Below are 10,162 nucleotides of genomic sequence, written 5' to 3' on the forward strand. Positions count from 1 at the left end.
CAAAGTGCTGCGATTACAGGCTTGAGTCACTGTGCCTGGGCCAAAGGGAATAGATTTTTATTATGGCATAGTGTAGCTGAAGGCAAAACCTGCTAGGGAATACCATTTTGAAAGATCTACAGATATTTCCTAATTATGTAGATACGATTAATATGCAGTGTAGAGAAGGAATTGGGGAGGGCAGTACAGTAGGAAGAAACAGCCCACTTTTCTTCAAATGTGGCTAAGCAGTGACAGAGCAGTTGAACTACTTTTACTTAAATAATTGCAGGCGTTGGAACAGAGAATCGGGTATTTAATTATGGCACTATCTAAAGGTAATCGTGGAAGTCTAGTTGGCCCAGGGTCTTCCTCTAACCTACCCTGAAACAGCTCTCCTCCACCCACCTGTGGCTGCAAAGCCGTCTTGTGTCAGCTGGAACTGCCAGTCTGTAGAGAACAAACTGACCTTTTCTGCATATGCTTCCTCTCCCTGTCTCTTTACCTCCTTCTTCATTCAGAGTTCAGCTGAATTTTACCTTTTATCAGCTAACACATACTTATCTCATTCACACATTTTTTACTTGTCTCACAACTGTAGAATTGCTTGAATATCCCAGTCTCTTTGTTCATTATTGAAACAGGGTTCTGTTTGACTGTAGGAAGCATCCTATTCTCGTGCCCTATATTACAGGGCTGTACATTTACATTTAAATTTTGGTCAGGCAAACACTCCCTGTTTTCAAGCTGAACCTCTGGTGGTGCTGTGAGTCAGGGATCTTAACCAAGGCTTCATCTTCCTCAGAGTCCCTTTCTCTTTTTGGCTAGACTGCTCCAACCCTGCAAACGCTGGCCTTTGTGCAGCACTTCAGCCTGCCAGGTCACTCCTTGCCCTGCACTTAACCATTCAGAACCACTTTATGTGATTATGACAAACGATCTCAGGCTTGTGGTTATCCAAAATGGCTATTTTCCCCCTGGCTATTTTCCCCCTTGCCTGGTGTTATGAACTGAATTGTGTTTCCCCAAAATTCATACTTTGATTGAATTGAAACCCAACTTCCACTACCTCATAATGTGACTATTTGGAGATAGGGGCTTTAAGTTAAAATGAGACCTTTAGGGTAGGTCTTAATCCTATCTGACTGGTGTCCTTATACGAAGAGGAAATTTGAGTTGAGGAGAGGTAAGGAGAACTAGAAAGGGACATGTGTCTGTTACTTACATAGCACTACCTTTAATAGTAACCCAAGAAGGCTAGGCAATTTTTACTTATTTAACATTCAGTGTAGGCTTTTTTTGTTTGTTTTTGGCTGCTGCTGTTTCTCTGATTGTTGCTGCTCCTGGGGTAGTAGCAGCCTTCCAAATGCTAGCTCTCTGGTAAGGTGCATGTATGAGTTCTTGTGGGGGGCCCTGTGGCCAAAGGAGGTCTTCCCAGTCGTACAGATTCCATTCTCCTAAATGGCAGATTCACTCCTACTCCCAGACTCCCCTTAGCTCCCACTGGAATGGTAAGTACGCACTGTTTCTGATGTTTGCTCTGGTGAGACACTGGCAAGAAGGCTGAAGCCCAGCTACTTCCAATGGTGCCTGCGGGACCCATGGGACACTCATGTCCTTGACCTAAGAAATCTTGGGAAAACAGATGTTTCACCATCCTCCCCTACTTTGCTCACCTTTTTTTTTTTTTTTTTTTTTTTTTTTTTTTTTTTAAAGAGATGGGCTTTTGTTCTGTTGCCCAGGCAGTGGCTTGATCATAGCTCACTGCAGCCTTGAATTCCTGGGCTTAAGCAATCCGCCCAATTCAGCCTCCAGAGTAGTTGGCGCTATAGGCACACACTACCACACCTGGCCCTCCCCCTCTTCTTGATATTTTTTTCCAGCTCTTTTTCCACCGGCTCAAATAGCTCCTGTTTCCTTGGCAGGTGCCTTCAGTTTTTGCAAGTGATTCTCTTAAACAGTCTCTTTACTTCCCTTGGGGGTGACGTGGGGACTAGTACTCCTTATGACTTTGGCAAACTCATTCTTTGTCTCTTTCTGTCCCCTCATTCCTTCCCATCCCAAATCCATCCATACACACTTCAGCTTATAAGGACTGTGTGATGAGGTGAAGGGTAAAGAGTAGTGGTGGACTGGAGTAATTATTTCAGGGTAGCTGTCTCTTCATGAACAGTGAAGGGGTATTTATACCCAATGTATTTTTCATTTTCTTTTTTTTTTTTTTTTTTTTTTTTTGAAACAAAGTGTCACTCTTTTGTCCAGGCTAAAGTTGCAGTGGTGTGATCACAGCTCACTGCAGCCTCAACCTCCTGGGCGCAAGTGATCCTCCTGTCTCAGCCTCCCGAGTAGCTGGGACTACAGGCGCATGTCACCACACCCAGCTAGTTCTTCAATTTTTTGAGACAGTCTCACTGTGTTGTCCATGCTGTTCCCGAACTTCTAGATTCAAGTAATCCTCCCACCTCAGCCTTCCAAAGTGCTGGCATTACAGGTGTGAGCCACTGCGTCCAGTCTTCATTTTCCCTCGAAAGTGGGATACTTGTTTTTAGTCTTTGAGCAACAGAGAAAGTCCCAATTAACATCCTGTTACATGAATATAGCATCTTTGTAAAGAGATGCTTATTCATTCTCTTTGGTATATGTTATCCTAAGATTTAGAAAGAAAATGTTTCTTAACCTACAGTAACTTCAATTTAACAGTAGTTAAATTCTATAGTAAATATTTGGAAAGAAAGTTTGAGAATGAAAAATTAGGAAGTTGGCTGGGCGCAGTGGCTCACGCCTGTAATCCCAACAGTTTGGGAGACTGAGGTAGACGGATCACTGAGGTCAGGAGTTCAAGACCAACATGGCGAAACCCCGTCTCTACTAAAAATACAAAAATTAGCCAGGCATGATGGCCAGTGCCAGTAATCCTGGCTACTCAGGAGGCTGAGGCATGAGAATTGTGTGAACCCAGGAGGCTGCAGTGAACCAAGATTGCGCCACTGCACTCCAACCTGGGTGACAGAGCAAGACTCTATCTCAAAAAAAAAAAAAAAAAAAAGCATAAGCAACTTAGGACTCCAACTATAGCTCTTGGTAAATCTCTATTTTTATTCCATCTTTAAGAAACTTTATAAATAGCACACTTGAAGTTGAAAATAAAGGGATCATGAGATGGAGCTTTGAAACAGCCTACTTTCAATCTCAAAGAAGTTAAACAGGTTCTTTGTTGACACACTCTTTACTTGCTTTGAGAGCATTTCTTGGTAGAAAGTAAAAAGACATTTTACACTCTAGTTTGTCTTAATACATTTTTTCAAACCTGGTCAAGTAAAAACTTGGCATATATTGAAAAGTAAACAAATACTGAAAGTATCACAAATGAAAGCTTTTAGTTTACCTTGGATTTCTTAACCAGTTGTTAATGCTAAAAGTGTTCCAAAAGAGAAAACAAAAGATGGAAAATTAAATTTTAAAATTTTAAAGTTGGAAAATATTTGAAGAGCTTCTGAAGAACTGTGTGGAAATTCATGTCTAATTGCTAAAAGACTGGTATGAGAAAAATAGTTTCCATCCAACCTTCATTCATGGAACAATTTTGTAACTTCACATATTAGATAACTATTATAATTATATATTTCAGAATATAATCATTTATTAATATTCTAACAATTTATGGGGACATTTTATAATTAAATACTAAATTTGCTCTTTGATAAGTGTTCCTTTGATTTGTAAAAATTCATTTATCACTAAATGCCAACCATGTGTTAGATGCTGTTAAATTATTTGGGTCTTATAAGGTTGTGTAAAACATGGTTCTTTTCTCAAAATGCTTCCAGGTTGGTAGGGGTGTCAAACATGTTCATTCCTATCACAGGATAGAAACCAGTAAGTGAATCAAGGGTTACAGAAATTCAGAGAAGAAAGAAACCTTTTCCAGCAGGGGAAATGAGAGAAGGCTGTCCTAGAGGGGGTGGAATTTGACCTGTCTCTTAATGAGTAGATAGAATATACAAGTCTTGTGTTTAGGAGAATTAGCGTTCCAGGTGGATGGGGTATTATCAGGAAATGTATAGAGGAGGGGTAAAACAGGTTAAGATAAAATGTCCATAGCTCAGTTTAATGGGTGCATAAGGCAACCAAAGAAGTTAGTAGAACATGTAGCTGAATACATAGGCTGTGGCAATATGATGGGATATGTCTGTGATGGGTGGGAAACCTTGAATTCCAGGCTGAGGAGTTTAGATTTTGTGATAGACTAGGTAAAGGAAGAGTGAAAGGGTTTTAGCCAGGGGAAGGGAGAAGGGAGTTGACATGGTTCGAGAGAAATGGGGCAAATTGATGGACGGAGTGGGGGGAAGAGGAGATTAGAGGGAAAAGGAGCCTTTGGAACTGGAGAGATTGATGTTGTGAGAGGGTACTTGAGGGTAGAAGTTCCCAGGAGACAAAAGTTGAGATAGTAGTGAAAGCCTGAGATAAAAGGGTGAAAGTAGTGACTGAAGAATCGAATAAGACAATGAATGATGTAGTCAATGTAAATGGGAGGCTAAGGATGGAGAGATTTAGAGATAGGAGGGGGCAGTAGTGGTGACAGGATTTAAATGCATTCATCCTGGTTAGCCTCAATATTTTTCAAAATAATATTAGAGATTTGGGCATCTTCGGAGAATGACAGGAGAGTGGAAGAGAATGAAATGGTCCATTGTGATATTTAGACTGGTTTGGGGGAAGGCACGACAAAAAGGTATTTTGTCTGGCAGTGAGACTGGAAGGTGGTGGAGGGGCCAGAGATAACTGAGGATGAAGGGAAAGTGACAGAGAATAACACAAGAATTTAAAAGGACTGGGCTTGGCTGGGCGCAGTGGCTCACGCCTGTAATCCCAGCACTTTGGGAGGCTGAGGTGGGCAGATCACGAAGTCAGGAGATCAAAACCATCCTGGCCAACATGGTGAAACCCTGTCTCTACTAAAACCACAAAAATTAGCTAAGTGTGGTGGTGCACACCTATAGTCCCAGCTGCTCGGGAGACTGAGGCAGGAGAATTGTTTGAACCCTGGAGGTTGCAATGAGCCGAGATCACGCCACTGCACTCCAGCCTGGTGACAGAGCGAGACTCCGTCTCAATCAATCAATCAATCAATCAGTAAAAGGACCGGGCTCAGGCCTATAGTAATGCCGGCAGTTTTGGAGGCCGAAGAGGGAGGAGCGCTTGAGTCCAGGAGTTTGAGACCAGCCTGGCAACATGGCAAGACCCCGCTGCTACAAAAATAAAATATCATAAATAAACAATTACCTGGGCATGACGCACACCTGTGGTTTCACCTATTTGGGAGGCTGAGCTGGGGGAATCACTTGAGCCTGGGAAGTCGAAGCTGTAGGAAGCCATGATTGCGGCACTGCACTCCAGCCTGGGTGACAGAGCAAAACCCCATCTCAACAATAACAGCAAGGAATTTAAAAGGAAATCATGGGGTAGAGAAAAACATGGTGTGTGAAACATCCTGGATCAGACTGATGTGGGTCCCCACAGACCCTGATTCCTCACTCCTCAGCTCCATGAACTTGGCAAGTCAGTAACTGTTTCCTCATCTGCAAAATGATGACATTGCCCACTTTATAGTATCGTTGAGATGAATGAGGTTTTATACATCCTCACCCCCATCCATCCCCACCTCTGACATATATGAAGTGTTCAATAAATAGTTTTTGCTTTTTATTTTCAGAGTATTTTTCTCAGCATTTGAGAAGTTGGCAGCCATCCAAACAGAGATGGTGAGATTCTAATCTTAAACAGCTAACCAGCAGCTAGCCTTATAGCTACAGAAGGTAAGAGGGTGTAGTTTCCTGGGTTTTATGAATAACAATAGGTGGATGACTCTTTCCCTGCACTGTTATATGGGGCTAAAAGTTTAACAAGTTCAGCTATTTTATTAGTGTAGACTTTAATCAAACAAAGCCACCTGTGGATGAAGGAAGTTCTTTGCAAAGTTGTATTGAAAAACAATCGGTCCAGATTTAGTTAGGTCGAACCTCCAACTAAAAATAAATTAAATCTAGTTACAACAGCAACACTAATGAAAACAAAACAAAGCTTGCTAATAAAGATTTTAAAGCCCTAATCTTTACACAACACAATTCACTGCAAGAAAGTAAAGTCAAAATGCTATAAGAATTACAATGGGATTTTACCAATTGTTAGTGTTCAAATTCCTCAAGTAAACACAAATGGAAATACAAGTCTGGACACCAGTGACCCACAGATACATATACATACTTTTAATAATTAGGAAATTAGTGCTCAATACTGCGCCTTTTGTGTGGGAGAAAACATTATACAAGGATTGTTAGCTAGTACAATAGTTTAAGGTAATGTACAATATATGTTGACACAGAGTGTTAGATGTTCACACTGCATAAAATGAATCCTCTAGCCTTTGATGTCTTCAAAAGAAGTTTTACAACTATTAGTGAAGCTAAGGCACTACATATTTTCCCTCCACAATATGGATTTGTGTCATTTAAACTGAAGAAGTTGATCTCGTGTGATGACAGGTATGTCTGAAGAGGCGTCTTTCAGAGTCATCTATCCTCTTGGCATGCCAATGCAAGAGGAAAGCATTCCTCAAACCACAGAAATCTTCCAACCCAAACAGGTAATATTTAGCCTGATTTCTTACAAAAGCTTGTAAACAGGTGTTTTTTTCTGTCCTTCACCACCATGAGTTGGGAATCTGCCTGTGGGCCAAATCTTGTCTGTGCCTGCTGTTTTTGTAAATAAAGTCTTATTGGAACACAGACATGACCACTTGCTTATTTTGGGTGTGGCTGCCTTTGTGCTACCATGGCAGAGTCAAGTAGTTGTTAACAGGGACCTTATGACTTAAAATACCTACTTTCTGGCTCTTTACAAAAAATATTTGCTGATCCCTGACTCGTGGTGAAAATTTGATTTTGGGGGCAGAGCCATGTTACAGAAGCCCGACCTCCAGGAAGGGATCTGGTGAGAGACATAGAATGTCACAGCTAAGTCAAAGGGGGAGCATCTTCCCAGTGGCCTGGTGTCCAGGCACATGCTAGGCACTCAGTGGGTGCTTAATCCATTTGTTCAATGAATCCTGAGGATTTGCTTTGCCAATTGGGTAAAAAGAGAAGATTCTTTTGAAAGAAGATTAACTGGCTGGGTGCGGTGGCTAACAGTTGTAATCCCAGCACTTTGGGAGGCTGAGGCGGGTGGATCATTTGAGGTCAGAAGTTCGAGACCAGCCTGGCCAACATGGTGAAACCCATCTGTACTAAAATTACAAAAATTAGCCAGGTGTGGTGGTACATGCCTGTAATCTCAGCTACTTGGGAGGCTGAGGCAGGAGAATTGCTTGAACCTGGCAGGCGGAGGGGAGGCAGATGTTGCAGTGAGGCAAGATTATGCCACTGCACTCCTGCCTGGGCAACAGAGTGAGACTCTGTCTCAAAAAAAAAGAAAAGAAAGAAAGAAGATTAACCATGTTCATAGTTGTCAAAGGTAACAAGTGACCTTTTCATCCAGATTTGCCCAGAAGAACAGGACATGCCCTAGCCATATTTTGTTTTTAATATCAATTTGGTAATTAAAAGAAGTTACAGATATGCATTTTTAACATAGTCTAACTGCTCTGGTAAATGGATCATTGGAATTTTCACATTGTAATAGTAGCTGGAGGCTTTTATAGTTCATCAGTTGAGAAACCCACATTAGACCCACTTTTCATTTGAACCATTTCTCATGTGCCCACTATGTATCAAGAGGAGTACCAGATGCAGGGAGTCAGTGAGTTTTTTCATCTCATCTTCCTTGTAGACAATTACTTCTTCCCTCCACATCCCTCCTTTTCCAAAAGCAGAATTGGCAACCCCTGACCAAGGAACTTGACCCGGAATGTCACTGCACAATTTTTAGAGACAGAAAGATGTGAAGTCACCACTCCTGCAGGGAAAGGTATCTGCAAACTTGTGTAGCCTCCAGTGGTGAGTTCTGATGCCAAGGTCACTGATCCTCTTTAAAGAAATCTTACAAGAAGGAAGCAGTGGCAAGCAGCAGTAGGGGTGAAATCAGCCACTTTGGTTTGTGTGTTTGACCGTCAAAATTACATTTAATGAAGAAATCAGTGACACACACCAGGCGAATCCTATGGTGCACACCTGTGGGCTCCAGCCATTAGGTATTTCTTTTGATGTTGCTTTTAGTTCTCAGGAATGGAAGTAAACACTAAGTGCAAATCCTCGGGCCTAAGACCTATCCCGCTTCCTCCTTTCTGTGGATATGTTAGTGATGAACGAGCATCGGAATAAGATGATATGAGGGGAGAAAAGAGGAGTCTGGCAGAAATGAGACCAGAGGTTCCTTTTGCATCTGTCAGAGTATTTGTTGGACCCCCTAAATCAGACTGTCGCTCAGAGTCTGATTTATATTTTCATGATCTGTGGATTAACTTCACAATCAGTATGTTACATTTTAATAACATTCTCTAGAAGTTAGGAAGCGGTTAACATTTCCCAAAGCCCAGAATATACAAAGTATTTTGATTCTTTTAACTTAGTCCAGACACAAGAAGCCAGACTGTATTTTAGGTGTGGACAGAACTATTTGTTTAAAGTAACAAGTTCAGGTGAGTTAGTAGCCATAAAAATTAAAATGAAACACCACTTTCATTTCCTCATGTACCTCTTTGTAAATGTCAGACAAAGCAGAGTTTTATAATAGTTTAATAATTTGTGTAACAACGGTGGTTTTGGTGTATCTCAAAAGTGGAGTCTTTAAATTATAAAGGATTTTGTGTGCTTGAAATCCTAGGAAAAGAAACAAAAAACAAGTTTAAATATATTAATTCATATTTAAACATAAATCTTATGAATATCAAGCTGTATTTATTGTAAGAATTTTACAGGTAAAAACCAGTATTTATTTATTTATCTTATTTATTTTTTGAGACAGAGTCTTGCTCTGTTGCCCAGGCTGGAGTGCAGTGGCACGATCTCAGCTCACTGCAACCTCCGCCTCCTGGATTCAAGTGATTCTCCTGCCTCAGCCTCCCAATCTGCTGGAACTACAGGCACATGCCACCATGCACAGCTAATTTTTGTATTTTAGTAGACACGGGGTTTCACCATATTGGCCAGACTGGTCTAGAACTCCTGACCTTGTGATCCACCCGCCTCGGCCTTTCAAAGTGCTGGGATTACAGGCGTCAGCCACTGCACCTAGCCACACCAGTATATATTTAATTAAACCCATTTTATGGGGAATTAATTAACTAACTCCTAGCAGACAAGGTACTCTGAAGCTTTGCCCAGAGAGTAAAGAGGTAGGACTGCAAGGCAGAGGCAGATAAATCCTGTTAGGAGGATGCTCCTGGCATCTAGTGTTGGAGGACAGGCATGTTGCTACGCATCCTGCAATGTACAGGACAGCACCTTACACAAAGAATGATGTGGCCGAAAGTATCAGTAGTATTGAGGTTGAGAAACCCTGTGATGTAGGGCACAAGAGAAATGAAGGGGACTCTAGCTCTTAGCTGATGAGGGCGACTGAGAGGAAGGCAAAGAAAAAATAAATGGCTTTTGTTCATTCAATTTAGCCACAATGTGCTTCATACTGTTTGGAGGGATGGGAGTATTCGATTCTACACTCCGAGAGTACTTTCTGTAAATTGTAGGAACAAAAATGGTAGGAACAAAGTTTCTTTTTTTTTTTTTGTGAGACGGAGTCTCACTCTGTCGCCCAGGCTGGAGTGCAGTGGCCGGATCTCAGCTCACTGCAAGCTCCGCCTCCCGGGTTCACGCCATTCTCCTGCCTCAGCCTCCCGTGTAGCCGGGACTACAGGAGCCCGCCACCTCGCCCGGCTAGTTTTTTTTTTTTTGTACTTTTTAGTAGAGACGGGGTTTCACCGTGTTAGCCAGGATGGTCGCCATCTCCTGACCTCGTGATCCGCCTGTCTCGGCCTCCCAAAGTGCTAGGATTACAGGCTTGAGCCACCGCGCCCGGCCAGGAACAAAGTTTCTTGTCCCCTAATTAAACATCAGTATGTTTTCAGTGTAGTAAACCACAAAATAAGGTGAATTCTGTAATGGTTTCTGGAACAATTTTTAAAAATCAAATTTGTACAGAAAAATGGGTGAATATTAAACACTACTACCCATTAAAATCACTTATGCATTTA

At 41.7% G+C, this 10,162-nt stretch overlaps 1 protein-coding gene across 1 annotated transcript in view; it reads right to left on the minus strand.

Moving 5' to 3' along the window:
• Positions 1–6,224: 6,224 nt before the first annotated feature.
• The window catches only part of JAM2 (junctional adhesion molecule 2), an 87,928-nt gene continuing 83,990 nt past the window's right edge, over positions 6,225–10,162 (minus strand). The window contains 1 exon segment of the mRNA XM_017856565.1: positions 6,225–8,792. Coding sequence (XP_017712054.1) covers positions 8,760–8,792 — 33 coding nt within the window. The 3' untranslated portion in view covers positions 6,225–8,759.

The sequence above is a fragment of the Rhinopithecus bieti genome, unplaced genomic scaffold (assembly GCF_001698545.2).
Source record: "Rhinopithecus bieti isolate Rb0 unplaced genomic scaffold, ASM169854v2 scaffold_1295, whole genome shotgun sequence".
Lineage (NCBI taxonomy): Eukaryota > Metazoa > Chordata > Mammalia > Primates > Cercopithecidae > Rhinopithecus > Rhinopithecus bieti.